This window comes from Paramormyrops kingsleyae, chromosome 11 (genome assembly GCF_048594095.1).
Source record: "Paramormyrops kingsleyae isolate MSU_618 chromosome 11, PKINGS_0.4, whole genome shotgun sequence".
In the NCBI taxonomy this organism is placed as follows: Eukaryota; Metazoa; Chordata; class Actinopteri; order Osteoglossiformes; family Mormyridae; genus Paramormyrops; species Paramormyrops kingsleyae.
In genome coordinates, this window is record NC_132807.1 from 18,231,884 (window position 1) to 18,250,695 (window position 18,812).

General features: G+C 46.3%; 1 protein-coding gene across 2 annotated transcripts; it reads left to right on the forward strand.

Annotated features, from left to right (window-relative positions):
* The first annotated feature begins 558 nt into the window (after positions 1-558).
* On the forward strand, positions 559-18,137 carry LOC111846749 (neuritin-like protein). 2 transcript variants are annotated; one of them, XM_023817282.2, is made up of 3 exons: positions 559-776; positions 15,578-15,716; positions 16,374-18,137. In XM_023817282.2, the coding sequence occupies exons 1-3, from the start codon at positions 722-724 to the stop codon at positions 16,651-16,653; spliced, it is 474 nt and encodes a 157-aa protein (XP_023673050.1). In that variant the 5' UTR covers positions 559-721; the 3' UTR covers positions 16,654-18,137. The 2 variants fall into 2 exon arrangements, with proteins under 2 accessions (XP_023673050.1, XP_072574290.1); XM_072718189.1 differs by lacking the exon at positions 559-776 and adding an exon at positions 8,203-8,387.
* Positions 18,138-18,812: the final 675 nt, after the last annotated feature.

Below are 18,812 nucleotides of genomic sequence, written 5' to 3' on the forward strand. Positions count from 1 at the left end.
GCCGCCTCCATATTTTCCCAGTAAATAATGAAACGTATATATAGAGATTTTAAATTGCTTGGGAAGAATCTCGGTCTGAGCGTTTTTGGAAACAACTTTTATCATCGCGTGAATAGTCAGCTGCATGTCCCGATCGAACCCCGTATCTTCAAACCACCGTTGTAAATGGACAACAACATATTGGTACAGAGATCTCCTGCCTTAAAGAATACTGCTGAGACGAACAATACAACGAAAAACATCGTGACACGAATTTCAGTCAATGGTGTGTAACTACAGTAAAGTTTTACAAGATGTACACGTCGTTTTCCCTCGTACATTTAGATTAGGTTTGCGAAAAATAGTTTGACTATTCTGTGTCCCTCGAAGGACTGAATTAAATTTTATACAAGATACACTGATGTATAAGAAACACGCTGGGATTGCGTGATGTTGCATGCCGCCGAGAAGTCCAGACTGAGTCTGAGATATACGGTATTATAGCAGCGACTGGCCGCATTTCTTCGAAGATCTCGGGTCCCCGGCGCTTCGGTGGTTTCCGCTCCTCCTCGCCCCCTTTGCTCGCTGGCTCCGCCTGGCTTATTTATCCGGGATGCTGCGTGCTGCCCCATTTCTGCGGAAGCGGCCAGGTGCAGAGCACTGCGCTCCGCTTACCTCCACACCGCCCGCTCCTTCGCCAAGGCTCTCCGGGTCCAGCTGTTTCCCGGTCGGATTATAAAGTATGAGACCCCACGCAAACTGCGCTGTCCTCCTCATGCCTGTTGCACTGCAGTTGAGTAAGTACATGTTGTCTGTCGTGTGAAAAATACTTAGCCTATATATTTTTTCAGCGCCCGCTAAAAGTAAAAAGACTTGTTTTGATTGCAGCTTTTGAAAGCGATGCGAGGATAGTTCTTTTAAAATTGAAATGTATGTACCTTTTGCAGGTAGTGAAACCTTTAATTAAACGATTGCTTCTCCAGTGTATTTTAAATCTTGCATGCCTTTGCGTTTCTCTATGATATTAAGTATATGAAACATGCAGATCCGCACTGATAATCAGTATTGACTCTCATTGTCTTTATAACTCTTATTGAGTTGATTATACACTATTTTAATAACTAAATCAGCGTGAATGCACTAAAGGAAGTATTACGAGTAAAGCGTTATTATCGATCCATGAATTACATTATCAAATAATTAAAAAATATGTGATTAGCCTATACTTGGATTTAAGTGTGGTCAGCAGTACAAGAGAAGTGTTTCATATTGCTTTGGTTTCATTGGGGTTTTTTATTTTATTTTAACGTCGTAATTATTTTAGTATGATATTGAGGGAAATTGTGCTATTTGATTTTCCAGTACCAATTTTACATTTTTCCGTCTGTTACGTAAAACAACGGCTTGTGAGTGCATCACTTATCCTAATGAAAAACTATACAGATTCGTTGCATTAAAAGCGATGCCGGGTCTGTTCAGTCCCACCGCCACTGTGAGCATGAACCGGGATTCACCTACAAAACCTGGACACAGATCAGCTCTCTGGTGAGGTTTATCTCCTTAATCTGCCTTTGGTTTGTCAACAGTTTGTGGGTTGTGGGAATAGCGCGCTGTCCCGTCGGGAAGTGCTGGATGCGCGCGGCACGTTTCCTCCTTACTGTCTTAATGCAAAGGCAGCATTGCCTTTTACTTAAACAATCTTATGCAAACTTTTAAGATCAACAAATCCGTTTTTTTAATTTTATCTCGAGAAATGACAGTGTTGTGAACACTGGTTCTTGGGGTAGAGATGAAATATCTGATGACAAGTGAATAATGAGGCACAGACAGCCTCTCCCGCAGTTTGCCCATTAGAGACTTGCATTTCTGAATGGCGCATCACGTGATCCTTCTCCGTGATGATTGACATCTTTTGCGTTTCTTCTTTCTAGCTGACGAGGTGAGATGGTGCATCGTGTAATCGCGACGTAATACCGTTATTGACGCTGGGAGACTTAGGGAGGTAGCTTGGGAAGCAATACGCACTAGCTCCATTTGAAGGGTTCGAATCCAACTGATTCTTCTGTTTTTTGTGTCTTTGCGGGTGGGAATTTTATGTAGTTGCCTAACAACTTTTATCTATTTAATATATATATATTTTTGCTTGAAACAATCGAGGCTCAATATTAAATATTTATTTGGCCTTTGATCATTTATTTCCACACCTCTACATCATGGCCTCTTCTAAACACTGACCACTGTTCTGTACAGCTCTATAATGAAATTTTCATTGCAGTCAGTGAACTGTTTTGAATATATATTCTGATATATTCTGGAGTGGATGTTTTCTGAGACCTAACTTCAGTTGTGTCACTACCTGTCAAGATGGGTAACAGCCAGAAAAACGGAGTCTTCATACCGCTGATGCCAACTTGAAGATTTAAACGAACCCTTAAACCTCTCGTGTCATTGACTGTGGAGGGACCGAGCCACACGATGACCAATCAGCTGGTGCGGATCCGCTTGCGGTGTAAAAGCTGCCTCGTTCTCATGACAGCCCCCTGCTGGTTTTTTGTTGCCAGTGGAGAGTGTAGTGAGGTTCTCGTTTGGCACTTTACTCTGTTACACCCTGACATCTCCGTAATCTGCATGACACTTTGGCTGTATTAATCATGCGCTGTAATAAGCAGAATAGACTTTGCAGACAGTTGCCGCCCTGTAGATACCACAGGTGACAGGTCGTTGTTTATTCTAAAGGAACATTACATGTTATTTATTTTGGGGTTGCCAGAGCAATGTTAATTGAGAAAGAAGGGCTAGAGAGTACTTGGAGCAATTGGGAGTTAAGGGCCTTCTAAGGGGCCCAATGGTGACATCACACTGCCGACACTGGGACTCAAACCAGCCAGCCGCAGGAACATTCAAACATGCTTACTTTCTTACACACACACACACACACACACACACACACACACAGACAGACATGCAGACAGACATGCAGACAGACAGACGGATGTGTAATGATACATTTTTGGGGACCGCTCATTCATTTCTATAGGTAAAATGCTAATGCTAACTATGACAACCCAAACCCCTACTCAGCCCCAACCATAACCATAAGTAACCAAATAAAATACGAGTTTTTTTGCGTTTTTAGTTTTTTCATTGGATTTAAAAAAAATAGAGTTTTCCCATATGGGTACCAGGAAACTAATACCCATAAGGTAAAAAAAAATGGGTATTCATCACGTTTTGGGGACATTTGGTCCCCACAAGGTAAGGTATACCTGGACCACACACACACACCCCATCAAAAACAGCTTCGATGTAGATAATCGCCTGGCTCATGCTGCTTGTGTCCCTGAGTGTCACCGAAAAGGTCCTTACCTTGCAGTCACTTCATTACTGCCACTTAATTGCCAAAGTGAATGCAAATTTGTTCTGTGTTCAGGGACCAGCCAGCACCATCAAAGACGGCAGGTGGGGCAGAGCTGCATGTAACTCCTCTTCCTCTGAGTGCAGACTCTCGCCCAAACTTGGTCAATCTCCCCATTGTCTTCTGAATCGCTCCATCAAGAATGCAACATGACATCAGACTTCAAAAAAACAGATGACTTGCCAATGAAGGTGCCTGAAAATGAATATTTAGCAGTCCCGGTTACAGTTTGCATCCCGATTTCGGCTCTATCTGAAAAACTCAAAGTGAGTCACTATAAACACCCTTCTCTGGAGAGCTTCGATGGAGGTTAGATGTTACCATGGGACCAGGGCCGCTGATTTGCTGCAGTGACGACTATTTGGGATAATAATAGCAAGTCACAGTCACTTGCTCACATATGCTGTATATTTACTCATTTTTACTTGATGATTTTGGTCTTATTATTCCATTCATTTTTTTCACAGTACGTTCCAGCTTTTGGGTGAGGGCTGTTCTGTGGGGGCTCTGTCACGGGACCCCCTTCACTGGCTCCTCTCGCAACGCTCGAAAGTCTCTGCCGAACTGAACGCGTCGTGACATCAGTCAGGTGGAGGTAAAGGCCAGAGATGGATGATGAAACCAGCGGGCAGTGAAGTAGCAGCGCCCCCCCTGTCCCTTGGTATGGCTCTGGTGCTGTGCTGATTTTGTGGAAGAAAAGGGGGTGAAGGAGGAACAGGTGAAAGAGGGGGGGTGGGAGAGGGTCGGGGGAAAGGAGGAGGTCAACGACATGCATGGTAGGCTGCTCCACTATAGCTTCTGATTTCTTACGGCTCCTGGGTCAGTACAAGCTCATTAGGTCCAGTATGTGCCACAGTTCCCATGTTCACGTCAAAGAAAATCCATGCTGTCACGGCCAAAGTGGGTCAAGTCTTTACCTGTGTGACTACCTGTCATATTCGGGTCAGAAAAGATGTGATGGGGAGTGAAAGATGTTCGGAGTGATGGACGAGGCAGGAGGGATTTGCTGATGAAATCTCACTTCCCGAGATGTTACACCGGAGAGTGTAGTGTGCACAGTGTAGTTTCTGCGCAGAAGCCGGGCTGAAGTTCTGCCTGACGTTGAGGATGACAGGCGCTCAGAGTTCCAGCCGACAGCTGGAGTTTGCCAGCGCCGTGTTTTCTTCGTTTATTGCAGGCGTCTTGCGGGGAAATTCACAGAGCTGGGAAGACCTCAGAAACCGCTGTAAGATGGAGCTCCTTCCTGATTAGCAATACCGCTAATGTTTCCCCCTCCCTTGTCACCGCTACATGTCACAGTCACATGGCATGTGCCCGTGACACTAATTAAGCACTTTTTCATTTTTTGTATTGTGATTAGTTTTTCTTGATTATTCTCCGGCAAGGAGTAGCTTCTCCTCCAGGACTGAGACTGACACCTAGAGAGACAAATACCTTCGCATGTCTGTCTGGATCTGAGGGCCACACGGAGCGAGATTCCCGAAATGGGATGAGAGCATTCTGGGTGGGGTTCTAACGCGGCTCCAGGAAGCTTCTCTGGGCCGCGGTGCAGATACAGTAACAGTGGAGAGCAGGATGTAGGATTTCTGAGGCTCTTCCTGTGCCCTCACTCTGCCAACCCACCCCCCCCCCCTGCAGGCAAGCATCCTCCTTCATTACTGTATAATCCATTTTGTCTGTGAAAAAGATCACATAATGCACCTGCTTTGGGGCTTAACTATAAAACATTACAGACCCCCCCCCCCCCCAAGCCTTGCATGACTCTCTGATCCTGTATATTTCCAGGATATGCACTCAGGCCACTCAAAGATGCAGAGAGTGCATTTGCCCGCCCTTGACCTTTGAAAGTGATTTCTGGGATTCCAGAAAGTTCCTCCTTTACGTCAGACATGGCCCCGATCCGCATCTATTGGTTTTTGTTGTTTTTTTGTGTTCAGCAATGTATGTCTCTCTGTAACAACAACAGATGCAGCATCTGAGTTTTTTAAAGACATTTCCCCCTGGAGACCAATAAAATATACCTACCTACCTACTTGCCTAGAAATGACTGAAAATAAAAAGCCAGTTTTTAACAGAGTTATTATAAATAAGATTTGCTTTGAATATTTTGTGAAGTGTCAGCTGGTCAGTGATGGAGACCACAGCAGCGGTTTCATCACAGGACGTCTGTCGGTAGGACAGCTCGACCTCCTTTGGTGGTCTGTCTGAGGAAAGGTCTTGGACCGGATCCATATTCTCCTCTGAGGAGCAGTTGATCTGGAGAATTGGCTATTGATTGTGGCTGTCTCTCCGCAGCAACGTGATGTAGGATCATCTGCAGTGAGAGAGGATGTGAGGGAAGTATGGGTAATTAGCAGAAGACTGAAATGTTTTTCCGAACAATGTTACACTACAAGAAGTTTTTTTTAATCAAAATATTTTTGTTGAAATTTTTACATGGCATAACCAAAAACCAAAAAGGTATCAAAAAGGTACGCATTCTAGATATCGTCTCTGATGCTGGAGTGTTATTCGCTCGTGGTGTTGTGGTTTTTTTCTTTCCCTGCCAATCAGGAGCCGGGAGCCCCTTGTGTAGATCTTCAACCGCAGTCTTTATTGCGACATCAAAGTTACATCCAAGGCGGGACCCCCTGCAGGATTCTGTCCCATTGCGAATTACACCTTTTTGTAATACACTTTTTATATCTCTTATCAAGATATTCGTCACAGGGGTTTTCCAAGCATCATTTTTCTGGATCATTCGCTATCAGGGGGTTTCTGCCTCCCTTCCCAGGGCTCTGATATTCCTCGCACCTGTGTGATAAGGCTGGAAAACATGACCAGGGCGATATTGTTACTTTGTATAGTTTTGGTGAAGAGCCCAGAACTACAGAGGGAAAGCAAAACTTTCCAGGTTTCACTGATAAAAAGTAACAAGTTTTGGCGGTTTCAGGTGGTCCTGAGATGCTTAGCCACAGCACGGAATATTCTGGGCCTTCAAAGTAGTGATAAGCTGCACTAATTAAAGTACAAATTCATACGTCAAAGGCTAACATAAGATAACTAACAGCAGAAACTTGTAAGCCAACACAAGGTTCTTATTCATCCTTATTTTAGTCACATCATACACAGCAGTAACTGGTCTGCATTCGCTAAAGGTTACAAGGTCACACTCTCCACCTACATATTATACAGTGCTATATAATACTCCATAATGGGAGTTTTGAGGATAGAAGGAAAAATGATTGGTTCAGAGAGATAACCAATCAGATTGTAGAGGAGGTGGGACCAAGACATCTAATTGGTTGGTCCTGCCTCCTCTAGTTGCTAGTTGTTATTCATCTGTTTAGGATTTAAATAGGAGAAACATCTTCTTCTAGAATGTTTTCTGTTCTCAGTAAGAACTGTCCAATTTCAAAGATAGATGTAAGAGTCTTAGTAGACTTGTACTAGCATTTCTGCCTCAGCAAATCGAGGATTACTTAATCCTTTACTGCTGACGCAGCTAGATGTCTCCTTGTAGTACTGGGAACTGCTTGGATGTCAGTGGGAGTGACCTGCCTGTGGAGAAACCACAGTCTTTTTTTTTTACCAGTCTCATCCAGTCTCATCCTGTCTCCTCCAGTCTCATCTAGTTTCACCCAGCGGCTTTGCCCTGGCGGTTTTTCCGAAATGTAAGAACACCGTTAGATCGATACCCAGCCCCCCCCCAACTGTTTCATGCAGGGTACAGGAGAAGTCTGAGTACAGTGATGGCAAGTGAAACAGCTACTGGTGTCAGTGGGCAGGAGCCACTGATGAAGAAGACAGAAATGGTAACAGATGAAGGGATCCAGCTTGATTCTTTTGATCCAAGTTCGTCTGTGTTGCTAAGGGGAACATGGTTATGTCTATCAAACATGCAGCCTTCACAATGATCTCTAGTTCTTCACATGCATGGGACCTGGATCTCCGGTTGGTCCTGTTCAGAACGCCTCACATTTTAAGGCTGGCTCGCGTCTTCTTGATGGGTGACGAATGATCTGGTGCCTTTGGGACAAACACGGGGCGCATCTGATGAAACTCAAGAAGAAGAAGATCCTCGGGTGCTCCTAAGTGGATCTGCGGATGGAGTCGGTCCCTCAGCACACAGGCGGGTAACTTCAGCTTCTTGCTGTAGTTCGAGTCGGAACTCTGCCACCTACTGGCCATCACCTGAAGTTCTACGGCAGTGGGTTATAAGTGGGACCAGCCATGGGGATGGGGATTAAACATGAAAGGAGTATCTCTGTTAATCTCTCAACCTCCCCCCCAGGCAACCCAAGGTTTGAATGGCATTTCAGGCTACACTCTACGTAAGACGGGGTCAAAAAAAGAGAGAAAGCCTTTGGCAACGATGATGAAAAAGTCCGTGAACTTCAGTGTAGCAGTTTGGTGACAACAATCCCATCCTGCTCTCACTATTATTGTGCATTGTACTATTATTATGCATTTTCAGTTGGGGGGTCTCAGTTCGACACAAACTGATTAAAAAGTGCACAGTCCTACATATACAGGCAGATACCAGCGGCTGCACTTTTAAATTCAGGTTTTACTTGGCAAGAGAGTTGGAAGGAAGATCTAGATGCGATAAGGGATTTTAAATAACACACCATCTTATTAATCTCACTGGCTTGGACACACACACACACACACACGCACTCACGCAGAGAGAGCTGTCCGTGCTGATCCTAGAAGTTCTCCCATCTCTCCCAGACCTGAATACGGCACAGAATCAGGCAGCATAGATATGGAAGGACTAGATTGGTCTGTAAGGCCTGACTTACTTGTATCTTATTTTCAGTACTGGAATGCTTGCTGCGTAGGCACACCAACTCGGAATATTCCCAGCGTGACATTTTAAACTCAGCATTTACTTTTTGCTGGGTCAAGGTATAAATTTCACTGTGGCTTATGTTGTGTTGTTTGGACTTATGACCTAGTCAGGGAGAGGAGTCCAGCTGGGTGCTGGGGATTTGGAGCACTGTACGTGCAAGTGAGTGCGTGTGTGTATCTGTGTGTCTGCGTGTGTATCTGTGTGCCTGTCTGTGTGTATCTGTGTGTCTGCGTGTGTATCTGTGTCTGTGTGTATCTGTGTCTGCGTGTGTATCTGTGTGTCTGCGTGTGTATCTGTGTCTGCGTGTGTATCTGTGTGTCTGCGTGTGTATCTGTGTCTGTGTGTATCTGTGTGCCTGTCTGTGTGTATCTGTGTGTCTGCGTGTATCTGTGTGCCTGTCTGTGTGTATCTGTGTCTGCGTGTATCTGTGTGCCTGTCTGTGTGTATCTGTGTGTCTGCGTGTGTATCTGTGTCTGTGTGTATCTGTGTGCCTGTCTGTGTGTATCTGTGTGTCTGCGTGTATCTGTGTGCCTGTCTGTGTGTATCTGTGTGCCTGTCTGTGTGTATCTGTGTGTCTGCGTGTATCTGTGTGCCTGTCTGTGTGTATCTGTGTCTGCGTGTATCTGTGTGCCTGTCTGTGCCTGTATCTGAATATCTGGCTTCCCAATGATTTAGTGGTAGCAGGTCTGATCCACTGACTTGGGGTCAGAAAGCTCGGAGTGGTATAAATGACAGGTCACCTAAATTAACAGGTGGCTTTTTGCTGTGTACAGTCAGGGTGAGGTGACTGCGACCATGGGATCACGCGGCCAAAGTGACGCTCAGAGCCTTGATGGACTGAGAGAGTTTTCCTGCTTTTGCCCTCATTTTCTTCATAACAAGGTAGAAAGCCTTTTCTTCTCCGTCTTTCTGCCTCCTTTTGTCCTTTTTTCCCAATTCTCACTCTTTCCCTGTCAGCCTCCCATGAGCTTCCTTCTCTGCCCCCCCCGGAGAGAGGTGTGACTGCAGGTATTGTGTGTGATTGACACCTGGCTGAGGTAGCCTCAGTACGGCTGATAAGGGGAGTTCAGCCCCCCCCCCCCCATCACCCCCATCGCCTGCCTCGCACAGAACCCCCCCACTGCATGTCAGCCGTATTCAGTCTGGGGAGTGACCAGTACAATGGCAGGTATCTTAACAGGTGGGTGATAATTTGAAATCCGCCACTGGGTGACTGGAATTCTGCTCTTCTGCCTGGTGTTTTTTTCCTTTCATCACATGCTTTCTGGGTCTGACACACACACACTTCATATAGTCCTATCATTGTGGGGACTCTCCATTCATTTCTATGGGCAAAACCCTAATCCCAAAAATGACAACCTTAACTACCCTACCCAGCCCTAACCTTAACTATAAGTTACCAAATAAAATACAAGCCTTTTGGCATTTTTAGTTTTTTGATTGCAGTCATAAATTTTTACAAATTTGAATTTCTCCTTGCCGGGATTGAAAAAATAAAAAAACTTTTTATCACATTCTGGGGACATTTGGCAATATATATGACACACACACACACAAACACACACCGTGTGTCTCCGTAGCCTCTCGCACGCGATGTTGATGCTGCTGTCAGTGGGCTCATTAGCTCGGCATGCTTAACGACAGATCGATTTAAAAGGTGTTGGCGACAGTTACCATGGTAACATCCCCAGATCCTCCGGTGGTAATTAGTTGGGCTTTGAGTTCACAGGATGTTTGCTCTGCTCTGGTTGTACAGTTATTATTTATTGTTGTTATTATTAAACATAGTAGCCGTGATGCCTGTTGATAGTCCGAAGGGGGCGATCTGCCACGTTCCGAGCTATGATGAAGAGTCACAGACTGTTATATCTACTGATTAAATAATTAAGCTGTAAGTCATGCCTGTAGCAATTGCCTCCACATGCTGGTGTTTGAAGGCTTTACAGCTAATTTCTCGGACACCGGCCTGGCCGCAAATTGCACGTGTCTGAGAACTTCTCCATACATCACAACATGCTGTACATGCTTGGATTCCCTGCTGTTGCTTAAATGTATCGCTTTAAGTACTTCAGGTAGTGCGATTTCTCTGTCCGATATATCTCGATCTGCAGAGCGGTGTACTCAGCAATAGTTACAGTCCTTCGGAAATCTGTACTTGGTGTGGTTGATGTGATTAACATGGTGTGATTTTTAATCTGGGCCTCCTCCAGACCAGATAGCTGTAAAGTTTCGGAAAAAAACGTTGCACCAAATTCGGTGTCTCCGATAAACACTGTGTTGTTTCCCTCGCAACATATCGAAGCCATTAGTCTTCAGCCGGTCCCAGGATGATCATTCTGTCACTATTTGCCGGCCCGGTACCTGGTCAGCATTTTGGGATGCGGTTCTTTTTAATCAAGTGATGCCAAGACGATACTCATTCCTGCCCCAAAGGCCAGTTAGCGACATGAAGAGTAGATCCAGGAGCAGGGGGGCGTCATTAATCACATGGCGTGCTGCTGATTTCTCTGTGACCTCGCCTCCATTAAGCTACGAAGATCAGGATTTATGTGGTGGGGGGGGGCTCTGTGTAGTGAACCCCCCCCCCCCCCGCTTGATTTATCCTCATGGGTCCGAGGAGAGATTCAGTTGGGCTGTAAGCGATTGATACAAATCGATATGCTGGGACGCCACTTGCTTATAAAACGACTGTCGGCACATGGAAATGCTGAGTTATGTAACGGAGAGGCCCCAGACCCCCACTCGGGGGGGTTCAGTCAGGAGGCGTTTGTGGTGTCTGGGGGAAGGAGGCCCTCCTGGCCTGGCTAATGGAGGGAGAGTGGAGCGCTCCGTTAGGCCGGGGACTTGGCCCCCTCCTTATCATGCAAGACCCGCGGCCGCCGGCGGTCTGTCTGAGAGTCTGTCTCTTCTAGACTGTTGGCGGCACGAAGCTTTTTTGGGAGCGTCAGGAGAGCGCGACTTCCCGCCTCGCCTCAGGAATGGCAGTCATCATCGCGTGCTTTGATACTTTCTTACCCCGGAGGGGGCACTCGTTTCCCCCAGCGTCAGCAGTCCTGTACGTACCATGTGACTTCTGCAGCCAATCAGAGGCCCTCTGATGCCTGTTCCCTTCTGCCTTCCCCAGAGGTATTGATGCTGTGCGTCTACGTTTGTTTTTCAGTGTTCTGTGACGCTCCATGCTTGCCAAGCTGCTGTACATGAATGTACTTTCGGGGGGTCACATGATCACACTCATCACATGATCACACTCATCACTATATTTAGAAAATCAATAAAGCCAACATTACACAGTATGCAGCATTTGAGAAGCACACACCACCCCAAGAGAGTCTTGATGTCTCTAAATTGATTCTTGCCACTCCAGATGTTTACTTTTTGCACGTTTTTTTGGCATGTACCTATTTCTGGCGTGTTTAGAGTCGGTGTCCCTGCTGGATTTCCTGACTCTGTTGTGCATCTCAGGAGTCCGTGGCCGTTTCCCCAACCGCAGTCAGCGAGCTTCCGGCGTGGGATGAAAACAGCGGTGGTTACATTACAGGACACAAGCTGACAGCCACAGTTTACCTTTTAGCTGCATGTGCTGGGAAAAAGTTAATAGAGATAAACGTTACATGATGAGGTCAAGTGTGTTAAGTAAAGCGGCACCGACTGTTATTGTTTTCCTGAGTCTAATTTCTCGGCTGGTGATGTAACAGAGAGGGCCGTCCCATCTCGCTCCATCATCAGGACGGTGCAGCATCATGAATCTCCAACTGCAGACCAAATAAACAGCTTCAACTCCAGAATGAAGCTTTAGCTCCAGAATTTAGGTCCATGCCTAATTCAGGTGGGATTAAGATGCTTCCGCAAGAGTGTGTTTTATTCTCTTGTGAGCAAGAGAGCCAGCTAATGAAGAATGAAGAAGGGGTGCAGCCATTGTTATGAAATGTTTCCAGGTGCATTGTGGGATGGTGAGTCCTAACATACTTGTTAAGATGAAGTGGCACTATTTTCCATTTGCATAAGTATAAGAAAAGGTACATCACTGGAATTCTTTCATTTCTGCATATCACATCTTTCTCTTCTTCTTCTAAACACATATGTATGTGTGAAAGTGAAGCTTAGACTCTGAACTGGTTAGCCAGCATTTTTTTTTTGTTTTTTTTGGGGGGGGGGGGGGGGGGGTTAAAGGCCTTGCTCACGGGTCCAGTGGAGATGTGGCTACTCTGCTGAGCATGGGATTTGAGCTGGCAACCTTCCGTACGGAAACCTAACCAACCCAGCCACATGGTGCCCCCCCCCCCCCCCCCCCCCAAATGGATGCCCTTAATGCTGCTGCTGTAGGTTATGGGCTGAGACATGCAGCTGTGCTGAGGAACATTCATATCCTGCTGTTTCTGAGTGTCTCGGCCTTTCGTTTGGTGATGGACGCTCCATCTCCTGCTTCTTCTTGTCATCTTTTGCAGTCTCTCTCTTCACATCACCATTAATCGTTCTTTGAATGAGTAAGTCCTCCAGTGCCAGCACCACCAGAGTTCAGTGTTTCTGCTGCTATGGACAGAGAAGCTGGAGAATCACCGTGCCGAATGGACCCTGTGGATTAGCTGACCCCGTTGTGATGTTCACCTGCAGTGCTCTTGGTTCTGTTAGTTTTCCATGACAGTGTCTAGTCCAGTGTTTCCCAATCCAGTCCTCAGAGACCCACAGTCAGTCCATCTGGCAGAGTGAGGGTGGGGGGAGAGAGGAGAATGCGGAGGGAGGGTGGGGGGAGAGAGGAGGGAGAGGAGGGAGGGTGGGGGGAGAGAGGAGAATGCGGAGGGAGGGTGGGGGGAGAGAGGAGAATGCAGAGTGAGGGTGGGGGGAGAGAGGAGAATGCGGAGGGAGGGTGGGGGGAGAGAGGAGAGAGAGGAGTGAGGGTGGGGGGAGAGAGGAGAACGCGGAGGGAGGGTGGGGGGAGAGAGGAGAGAGAGGAGTGAGGGTGGGGGGAGAGAGGAGAATGGGGAGGGAGGGTGGGGGGAGAGAGGAGAACGCGGAGTGAGGGTGGGGGGAGAGAGGAGAATGGGGAGGGAGGGTGGGGGGAGAGAGGAGAATGGGGAGGGAGGAGAATGGGGAGTGAGGGTGGGGGGAGAGAGGAGAATGGGGAGGGAGGGTGGGGGGAGAGAGGAGAATGCGGAGGGAGGGTGGGGGGAGAGAAGAGAATGCGGAGTAAGAGGCGCTTTATACTTAACATGACATTCAGGCAAAATGAAATGGAACATGAAGGTCAGAACAATCTGTCGCTACCTTGTTCATTCTACACTTACATTCACTTCCACAGCCACAGGTGTATAAAATCAAGCCCCTAGGCATGCATGCTGCTTCTACAAACATTTGCAATGGAATGGGTCACTCTCAGGAGCTCAGTGAATTCAAGTGTGGTACCATGAAAGGACACCACCTGTGCAATAAATCCATTTGTGAAATTTCCTCACTACTAAATATTCCACGGTCAACTGTTAGTGGTATTATAACAAAGTGGAAGCAATTGGGAACAACAGTAACTCAGCCACGAAGTGATAGGCCGCGTAAAATCACAGAGCGGGGACAACACATGCTGAGGTGCACAGTGTGCAGAAGTCACCAACTGTCTGCAGAGTCAATAGCTACAGACCTGAAAACTTCATGTGGCCTTCAGATTAGCTCAAGAATAGTGCTTAGAGAACTTCATGGAATGGGTTTCCATGGCCGAGCAGCTGCATCCAATCCTTACATCACCAAGTGCAGTGCAAAGCATTGAATGCAGTGGTTTAAAGCAGGCCGCCACTGGACTCTAGAGCAGTGGAGACATGTTCTCTGGAGTGATGAATCACGCTTCTCTGTCTGGCAGTCCGATGGATGACTCTGGGTTTGGCAGTTACTAGGAGAACGGTACTTGCCTGACTGCATTGTGCCAAGTGTAAAGTTTGGTAGAGGGGGGGTTATGGTGTGGGGGTGTTTTTCAGGTGTTGGGCTTGGCCCCTTAGTTCCAGTAAAAGGAACTCTTAATGCTGCAGCATTTGAAGCCATTTTGGTCAATTTCATGCTCCCAACTTTGTGGGAACAGTTTGTGGATGGTCCCTTCCTCTTCCAACATGACTGCGCACCAGTGCACAAAGCAAGGTCCATAAAGACATGGATGAGCGAGTCTAGTTTAGAGGAATTTGACTGGCCTGCACAGATCCCTGACCTCAACCCAATAAAACACCTTTGGAATGAATTAGAGCGGAGACTGTGAGCCAGGCCTTCTCATCCAACATCAGTGCCTGACCTCACAAGTGCCTGGAAGAATGGTCAAAAATTCCCATAAACACACTCCTAAACCTTGTGGACAGCCTTCCCAGAAGAGCTGAAGCTGTTATAGCTGCAAAGGATGGGCCAACTCCATATTAAAGCCTATGTATTAAGAATGGGATGTCATTAAAGTTCATGTGTGTGTAAAGGCAGGTGTCCCAATACTTTTCGCAATATAGTGTAAGTAAGTAAGTCAAATTTATTTATAAAGCACATTTAAACACAGCTATTGCTGACCAAAGTGCTGTACACCAATAAATAATAAAATAAAATAAACATTAAAAATTTACAAAACAAAAAATGAATGTATTGTATGTCACACCATGCTCACATACAGAGAGCAAATAAACGTATTGTGGCATGTGCGCGAGTCATTTTAATAAAGGAGATGACAGCTCTATTAAAATGGATGTTGCTTTAATAACAGCCAGTATTGATTTAATACTACATGCGGCACAGACAGGGAAGCCCCTGTTATAATAGTTTAAACAACACTTGCAGATACTCACGTATCCCATGGCAAACATTACACTGTTACATGGTACTATGAACAGAAATACTCAAATGCTTTGTTATTTACACTATTCAAAGTGCAGTGCAGTGCAAAGCATGCTGGCAACTGCATACTGCATAATTATTTGGTCCTGCCGACCAATCCTGCGGCATTACATTTATGTCAGCCAATCGTGGACAGGGGGTGGGATCAGAATAAATCCTAACGTTTACCTTGGGGACCCCTAAACAGGTGGTACCCCAAAATGGCAATCAACGTGGTGATTACACATCATATGACGTCTAACTGCCAAAACGACATGGATTCCGTCAAATTCATCTTGAAGAATGTGGCCAGCTTAAGGGTGGGGGGAGGCGGTGAATGTGGATTAAGGGTGGGGGCCTTGTCCTGCAGCCTTTCTTTTGTAAAGGACTTTGCCTTTTTTGTATATTTATATTATTCTCCTGAGAGCAGTTACAGCAGCACCGTGATTTGCATTCCGAGGTGGGAAGAGCCCCCCCCCCCCCTCCGATAACGCCAATGTCTGTCTCCACCTCCTGCCTCGCAGTGCTGGTTCCCTTGGCCTCCACCAGGAAGTGTGGCTCCATCTACAAGGGCTTTGCTCAGTGCCTTCTAGCCCTGGGCGACAGCATGGCTGACAGTGTGCAGAAGGACGAGGGCACGCAGGAGATCGACACCGTCTGTAGGTGGGCATCAGGCCGGACAGTGCCAACCAGGGGTCAGACCCGCATTGCTAGGCAACCTGAGTGACTTGGATGTGGAAACCAGCTGTAGTGTTACCTCTATACTTAATGATCTATACTACACATATTTACACACAAACACACACACACCAAACAAAATATGACACTTTTGTCATTTTTTGTTTTTTTGATTACAGTGAAATATTTTATAAAACTGAGTTTCCTCTTATAAGGACCAAAAAATGGTCCTCAGAACATCAAAATAACAGGTCTTTATCATATTTTAGGGACATTTGGTCCCCACAACGTAATATACACACACACACACACACACACACCTCCATAACCACACATAGCCAATAACCAATAACAAGGAATCTTGGATTGTATCTTCAAATTGCTCTAATAGGCTGCTTTGCATTTTTTGTTTACACCCAAAAACGTATTCTTGAGAAATAATTCATAAATGACAGTCGAATATTTCAAGGAAAACTGTACTATAAAAATGTCTAGCTGCATAGAATAAATTGTATTATAGCCATATAAGTCACCTTCATGTGAATGCCTGCAGTAAAATTATAATAACCAGCTGTCTGTAATATACCATAAAAGAATACCTATTACCCTCTGAATGTGAGCTGTCTCTGCTGCCCTCTGTAGGTCATGGGATGAATTCCACGTGTGTGCCAATGCCGCACTGGAAGGCTGCCCAGACGAGGCAGCAGCGGTCTGGGAGTCCCTGCGGCAGGAGTCCCGGAAGATGCAGTTCTCGGGAAACCTGTATGACATGTGCTCCACACGGGCCCAAGCCCCGCCCAGCCCACTCAGCCCGCCAGACCAGGGCGAGAGCAACCAAGAGTCACTGAAGGCCACCGCGATCCCATTGGCTCCCTCCCACTTCCTGCTGCTACCTGTGGGTTTGCTGCTGCACAGGATATAGCTGGCTGGAGCGCAGGGGGAGGGGCCAAGCACCAGGTACAGAATCGGGTTAACGGACAGACAGACATGCGCGGGTTCGCGCCTCACTCCCCGAAGGTCAGCTCTCCCGTGGGTCTCCAAAGTCAGCTTGAGCCCCGTAGATCCTGATTCTTACTTGAGCATACGTGCAATCATCCTCTTCCTCTCCATCACATACAGACATGCACACTTACATACACGGATACACGCTCATTTTGTCACCCCTACCGTTATTTATTTTGCAGCCAATTTTACCCAAAGCAGTTGGGGCTCAGGGCCTTTCTCAAGATTCCTATAGCGCAGTTTCCCAATCCAGTCTCCGGGGACCCACAGACAGTTCATGTTTTTGCTCCCTCCAGGGAGCCAGTAGGGAGCAAAAATGTGGTCTGTCTGGCAAGGAGCTGGGAGGGAGCAAAAACATGGACCAACTGTGGGTTCCCAAGTAGTGGACTGGGAAACACTGCTGTAGTGATTTGGCCCCAGTGGTTCTGGGATCTCAACCCACAATTTTCCCGACATGGGTGCAGAGTCCTAACCTACTGGGCTACAGATAACACAGACACATACACACTTGTCCTCAGGCACAAACTCAGACACACCCCTAGCCCCACCCTGTACAGCACACTTTGCATGACAGGCTGCAGAGGACACCATACTCTTTGGTCAGTTCTAGGTTTTAAAAGCAAACTTGTGGCAATAACACGTTTATCAATGTCAAATCTCTGAATTGAACTGCAATCAGTTTTATAAAAACTACATAAAATGTGTGTTAATTAAGTAGATTGAACTGTAAATTATCTAAATTTGTCTTTGGTATGTGACTCTATGTACACTCAGACCCTTCTTATAGCAACATACCCTATATGGCCAAAAGTGTGTGGATACGACCCTGAATTATAGGCGCTGGTTAACTAAGCCACATCCATTGCTGACAACACAACACAGCCACACAATCTCCAGAAACAAATAATAGCCGCAGAATGAGTGGCTGTACAGAAGAGGTTAGTGACTTTCCGCTTTGCACTATTATATGGTGCCATCTTTCATCTTTTGGCAAGTCAGTTTGCCAAATTTCTGCCCTGTTAAAACTGTGCTGGTCGTCCGCAAGGAAAGTGACAGTGAAGTGCAAAGATTTGAGAGCAAGATGGACAAGCTGCTGTCCTCGTGCTTTTGGCCATATAGTGTGACGTCAGCGGCCAGGTTCTGAAACCCTCAGCACGTCAAATGATATGCAACTTACTGACTTAATGAGTTTTTATGCTAATTATATTCACATCTCTATCTGCATATTTATGCCCAATATCACCAATGTTCCTTGTGCTCTCTTTGGGCTTAGATGATGAAACCTTTACCTCCTTCTTTCCCGGTTAATGTATTAGACCATTCGGATATGTTTTCAAAGCGGTCACAAGATTTGTGTTATACATTTTGTCATTTTTAGTCAAATAAAAGGGACTTTAACTGAAAGTCAGTGTGTTTAATGCATTGTCCCCTCCAGATGTTTCTTAGGGCCGATACTCAGTCTCCCCACTGGGGGGAGCTGGAGCCTATCCAAGGCAGCATTGGGCACAAGGCCGGGGGACACCCCAAATGGGATGCCGGTCTGAGATGCCAGTTCACCCAGTCGCATGTTTTTTGACTATGCGAAGTAATCTGTTGCATTATGGGAAAAACATGCGTTATTCCATCCCAGCAGGCACTGGACAGTCACATTGGATCGTCTTTCCTCAGCAGAATGAAATCTAGCCCTGACTTCAGTCCATTTCAGCGACATCAGCATTCTCAGCGGCAGACACTCATCATTTCTTGTACAAAGATGTCCTGCCGATCTGGACGCATGGACACACTTTCCTTAGTGAGGGCTCTTCTCACAGTAAACCAAAGTAACTTCCTGGTTAGTCTAGGACAGTGTTTCTCAACCCGGTTCTTGGGGACCCCCAAACAGTCCACATTTTTGCTCCTCCCAGCTCCCCAGAACGTGGACTGACTGGGGGGGGTCGTGAGGACCAGTCTAAGCAAATCAAAGTCAAAATATCATTATTCTCGTCTTCAGCTTTATGATGTATGGGTCACACACGAAATTTCTTGTTGGTCACAGTGCAAGAAATAGTAATAAATAGAATATGATAGACATTTATTGAC

Coding starts and splice junctions, on each gene's coding strand:
- LOC111846749 (XM_023817282.2), top strand. CDS start 722: ATGAGACCCCACGCAAACTGCGCTGTCCTCCTCATGCCTGTTGCACTG. Junction 777..15,577: donor GCCTGTTGCACTGCAGTTGA/GTAAGTACATGT, acceptor CCTGCCTCGCAG/TGCTGGTTCCCTTGGCCTCC. Junction 15,717..16,373: donor GAGATCGACACCGTCTGTAG/GTGGGCATCAGG, acceptor TGCCCTCTGTAG/GTCATGGGATGAATTCCACG.